Raw genomic sequence first — 4,877 nt, 5'->3', positions numbered from 1 at the left:
TTTTATACCATCAAAATAGAGAGAAATCTCTCCATTCTCTCTATCAAAATCTACCAAACAACCATTAGAGCTCGAGGCTCAAGCTTCGAAGAATAGCAATGAAACTTGTAGATCTATCCACTTTCATGTTCGATCCACAATTTATTGGCGCTTTCAACCAAAGATTATCAATTTCTCATCTCCTTCTTTCTTTTAAAATCATTTATGTATATGTATCATCTTTGATATATTTCTCCTCCATATAATGGAAAATGGTAACAAAAAACCCAATGATTTCACAAAATTTTTAAGGTATATTTTAAAAAATATATATCGAGTGTATGAGATTCGAAACTGGAATATATATCATAACGTCAAGACTCAATGTTACCTATCATCGAACCTCTTCTTTCACTTAGAAAATCATTCTGTTACAACTATTTATCAAGGTTCAATGATAAGTAACGTTGAGCCTTAACACCATAATATATTAGTGTCGAGATTCGGCAATGGGTAGAGTTTTTTAAATATACCTTAAAAATTCCATGAAATTATTGAATTTTTTACTATCATTTTTCATTTATTTAACTAATTCATGAAGGAAAACATATTAAGAATGAAAAAAATATATAAACGATTTTAAAATAATGAAGAAAGGAGAAAGTGATTTTTTTTTATAGAAAACTTTAAAAGCTCGTGGATCAGACATGAGAGTTGACCACTCCTCAAAACTAGAGCCTCATTGCTAAGTTCCAATGACTGTTTGGTAGGATTTTTAAAGAGAACTGAGAGATCTCTCCCTCTTTCGATGGTTAAAAAAGGTTGGGAAAGAGGAAGTTATACTTTTGGAGAATATAATTTAAGAATTTAATAAAGAAATTGTAGGTGAGGATATTTCTATCCAAAAGCATGAGTTAATGTAGCAAATGGATTTGTTTTGAGTACTAAAAAAAAAAAAAAAGCAGTCCTTTTTGCTATTGCGATAAACCTATGGAATATTTATGCTAAAAGTCCAAAAAGATAAAGAAAATGCAACTTCTCTTTGCCACATGACAGACCTCCAATAGTTCATATTTTGCAACTTGGAAAGATGTTGAGGGCGGTGGTGAACTTCGGCCACCTTAGCTGCCATGGCATGTAAAGAGAAAACCCTATAAATAATACTACACACAACAATTCTGGAGAGCAGCCGTGCAGCACCACAAATCATGCCCAAATCTAAACTTTCTTCCCTAGAAATTCACAAAGGCAGGCCCTATCTAACAAGCAGCCGAAGGTTGTTGTCGAGAGTGGAGGACATGAGGCGTAGAGAATGACTTGGGTTTAGTGGAAGACGGGCCCTTGTCGTGTGTACCATTGCTTGTCACTCGCTCACATCTTGGACACATGGAAAGTGTCGATGCAGGGAGAGGTTCACAACTGTTGGGCGATATCACGGTTGGTGGGCCAACTCTCAGCGCCCTGAGTTGCTCCACTTCTCTTTGTAGTCTCTTGTTCTCCTCAGTCAATGAGCCAAACCATCTCTTCAAGTATTCACATTCCATCTCTGTTTGCTTCAACTTAGTCCTGTTTAAAAATTTTATGAACTCCATTAGCTAGTGCTCCTTTCTAAGAATTGAATTGTGAAGGGTTTATGAAGGGCTATTAAAATTTGGCATAGCCTTAAGATCTAGTGTGTAGAGAACAAAACATGGTAGCTTTACGACAAATTCTATGTTTTTTATTCCAAATCCGAGATGCCTTCGGAAGTGACAAAGGCTTCTTGGGCTGATTGTATAGATCTCACCAATCTTAGAATTTCAAGTTGGAGGATATGCCTCCAGTGTTGCTGTACACTATATTTTTTATTTTTATAAAATATATATATCTTTGCTTTCTTAGAAAAAACAAAAAATTGAAGAGGATGGTTTTAAAACTAGTCATGGTACACAGCTGGGGAAGCAACTCGTACAGATTGGGCCAGGTTAGTGATAAACATTCACCCGTAGTTGTGCCCAACCTGACCTAGGGGTTCAAACCGAGCCCAACCCAAGTCGGGTTGGTTCATTTCACATTAATATTAGATAATAGATAATTTAGTAATGATAAGGACTCATATAAGTGATATGTCAAAAAATACATAAATTTTTTTTAATTATTTGTCCTTAAAATGTATGTCAAAATTTAGATACGTGAAATCATAATGAAATGTAAAGAAGATGAAGATGAATTGAGAATGAGGAAAAACAAAGATATAATAAAATACTTTTAAATTATAATCATATTAAGTTCGGCCTTCTACAAATTGGACAACCTGATGCCTATGCCCAAGTCCAACCAATTTAGTTCGGTCATTTCTTGTCCCGACTCCAAGCTAACTATGCCCAGGCTTGACATAAGGTCTGATCGGAGTCAGGTTTAGCCTGCCCTAGTTGCAGCCCTAAGAACTCGACTCGATAAAATTGAGATGACTCAGTCCCTAGTATGCTACCTCTGGCATACTCCCCCTGAGGTGGCATGGGTTAGAACCATAGATCTTTTTCCTCGGGATACAAACCTCGCTTTAATCAATTCTATGGGCAAGCCAACTCAGGTGAATCACATCAGAAATGTGACGAATCGAATTAGAAAAATGGTCGAATTATAAGATTATGTTAAGGTTTTGTATGATTGCAGGGAATTAGTTTACAAGGTGTATACAAATTCCTTAAAAAATGATTTCTGAAAAAAAAAAATCCATTTAATTGCAACAAGAAAAATTACAAGAAGAGAGTTGGTTTTTGATTTTTGGTTTTGGGGCAGGGTGTAATTGTAAGATAATAACATTAGGAGGTAGGAAAATCATTTTACTCAGATAGTGGGATGGGTGGTAATTCATTTTTCTTCCTCAGCTAGAAAATTGAATTGGAGGGAAAATGTGCAATCAAGGGAATGCGCATGAATAATGAAGACCAAGTTATGAGATCATATTAAGGAGGGTTTGTATGATTGTAAGGAATTCGTTTTCAAGAGGATATTAACTCCTTAGAAAAATAATAATAGGAATAAATTTTCCAAAGAAAATAAAATATGCCATTTGATTGCAGTTAAGAAAATATCAAAAAAGAGAGTTGAATTTTAGTTGTGGCTGGGTGGGTGGTGCAATAGAGAAAAATAACAGTAGGAGTTGGAAAAGCATTATTCTTAGGTGGTGTTAAGGGAAAATACTTTTGACAGAAAATTGAATTTTCAGAAGTAAAAAATAAAATGCACCATCATGAGCCGGAAGATCGAATTTTTCCAGCACAAATAATTTTCCAACCATTTTTCATGCAATCGTACAGATCCTATTCCTATAATTTTGAAACAATGATGAATAGAAACCAAAAGTACCTAGCTCTTCGATTTTGAAACCAAACTTCAACTTGTCGAGGTTTCAGCTTCAATTGAAACGCCAAAGCTTCTTTTTGTTTCTACAAAAAAGGAATCCATTCCAAAGAGGGAAAAAGATTATAAAAAAAAAGAAGCCAAAAGAAGAAATAAATAAATATTTGTTTAATAAGTTAAGTGAAGGGTCTAAATTACAGTATTCAAGGTGTGGTTATCTCTGAAACTTTGTTCAAGCAAGCGAGATTGTTCTTTTGTGAGACGAAGTTTCTTACGAGGAGGATCGGTACTACCACCAATACCACTCTCTTCTTCATCTTCTAGACTTGCTTTTGTCCAATCTTCCTCCATAACTAAAGGTACTTGGTTTATATCCAAATCTTTCATAGGACATGGACCACCTTCTGTAAAACATTAAATAAATAAATAAAATTACAAATTAGATCTCTTTTTTTAAAGAGTTGAGAGAGAGAGAGTTTACAAGAAAAAACTCACGTGTTGACAGAGAACTCTGTGAGTAAAAGGGGGTATTTTGAGAGAGAGAAAAAGAGAGAGAAAGAGAGAGTCTAAATACAGAAATTAAAACGAAGACAAAACGTACTTTCTAACAAAAAAAACCCAAAGAGAGAAGAAAAATAAGAACAGTGAACAGATGTGAAGCCAGAACTCAGAAATCCAAGTAGAACTCAGACATAATAAACCACAAATAAAAGGATATATATGTAAAAAGGAATTTTTTTTACAGAACCAAAAACCGTAAAAAGTTTATTAAAAAAACATAAAAACATTAGAAACGTTGAATATTCTAAAATTAACTGAAATATAATTCTAATCAAGAAAAAACCAATCTAACCCTATACACAAAAAGAGAGAGAGATTTTAAAAATCAAAACCCAAGCAAGAAAAAAAAAAAAAAAAAAAAACTGGCTTACCCGAAGAAGGAAGAGATGGGGATGAAGAAAATCCAGGTACAGATATTGATAACTCCAGGCAAGATCGGCTGGAAGGCAAGACCGCCATGAAAGTTGCAGAAGAAAGAACAGCAAGAAAGAGAGAGAAGTCAAAAACAGGAGAAGTTAAGATAAGAAACACAGAGAGAAGGTTAGGTTAAAAGGAGAAAGGTAAGAAAAGGTAAATAAATAGAGGAAGAAGAAGAACCCAAAGACTAGTGGTGTTTCCCAGAGTTTTCTTGACTGGGGTCTTCACATCAAATCTCACTGATCATCGGATGTTGACACGTGTCATATTTTAGGTTTATTATTGTAGGAGAATAGCCGGCAGAGTTTCCTGTTTAGGCGTTCCTGAGTCGGCTTGTCGGTTTACAGGTCGGCTGGCGAAATGATTGGGTACCCAGACTCCTTTCCCTACACAATTTTAATTCTATATTTATATTTATTTATTAAGTCGAGATAATATGACGCCTCAGAACCACAGATCATTTGTCTTGTGATACACAAAACAAAAAAGATTTATAAATACGTATCCCGAGGTAAATGATTTAGGATTCTCTAATGGGGGAACATATGGAAAATCATTTCTTCTTATTTATATAA

General features: G+C 34.6%; 1 protein-coding gene across 2 annotated transcripts; it reads right to left on the bottom strand.

Moving 5' to 3' along the window:
• Positions 1-927: 927 nt before the first annotated feature.
• On the bottom strand, positions 928-4,676 carry LOC147394224 (homeobox-leucine zipper protein HOX3-like). 2 transcript variants are annotated; one of them, XM_086453038.1, is made up of 5 exons: positions 4,483-4,676; positions 4,257-4,324; positions 3,523-3,728; positions 3,331-3,410; positions 928-1,545 (listed from the first exon to the last, which is right to left on the bottom strand). In XM_086453038.1, exons 3-5 carry the CDS (start codon positions 3,709-3,711, stop codon positions 1,239-1,241), a joined length of 576 nt encoding a protein of 191 aa, XP_086309164.1. In that variant the 5' UTR covers positions 3,712-3,728; positions 4,257-4,324; positions 4,483-4,676; the 3' UTR covers positions 928-1,238. The 2 variants fall into 2 exon arrangements, with proteins under 2 accessions (XP_086309164.1, XP_086309163.1); XM_086453037.1 differs by lacking the exon at positions 4,483-4,676 and having other exon boundaries at positions 4,257-4,476.
• Between the last annotated feature and the right edge of the window lie 201 nt (positions 4,677-4,877).

The sequence above is a fragment of the Akebia trifoliata genome, chromosome 9, assembly GCF_017979445.1.
Source record: "Akebia trifoliata isolate Shusen 1 chromosome 9, ASM1797944v1, whole genome shotgun sequence".
Lineage (NCBI taxonomy): Eukaryota > Viridiplantae > Streptophyta > Magnoliopsida > Ranunculales > Lardizabalaceae > Akebia > Akebia trifoliata.
The sequence above is the reverse complement of the archived record's forward strand: the minus strand, read 5'-3'. Positions and strand labels throughout refer to the sequence as shown.

What these genes read in the sequence shown, in the direction of transcription:
- LOC147394224 (XM_086453037.1), bottom strand. Translation starts at nt 4,344, where the DNA reads ATGGCGGTCTTGCCTTCCAGCCGATCTTGCCTGGAGTTATCAATATCT. An exon ending in CCCATCTCTTCCTTCTTCGG is followed by an intron (nt 3,729 to 4,256) that starts GTAAGCCAGTTT and finishes AATGTTTTACAG; the next exon opens with AAGGTGGTCCATGTCCTATG. An exon ending in TTTCAAAATCGAAGAGCTAG is followed by an intron (nt 1,546 to 3,330) that starts GTACTTTTGGTT and finishes ATTTTTAAACAG; the next exon opens with GACTAAGTTGAAGCAAACAG.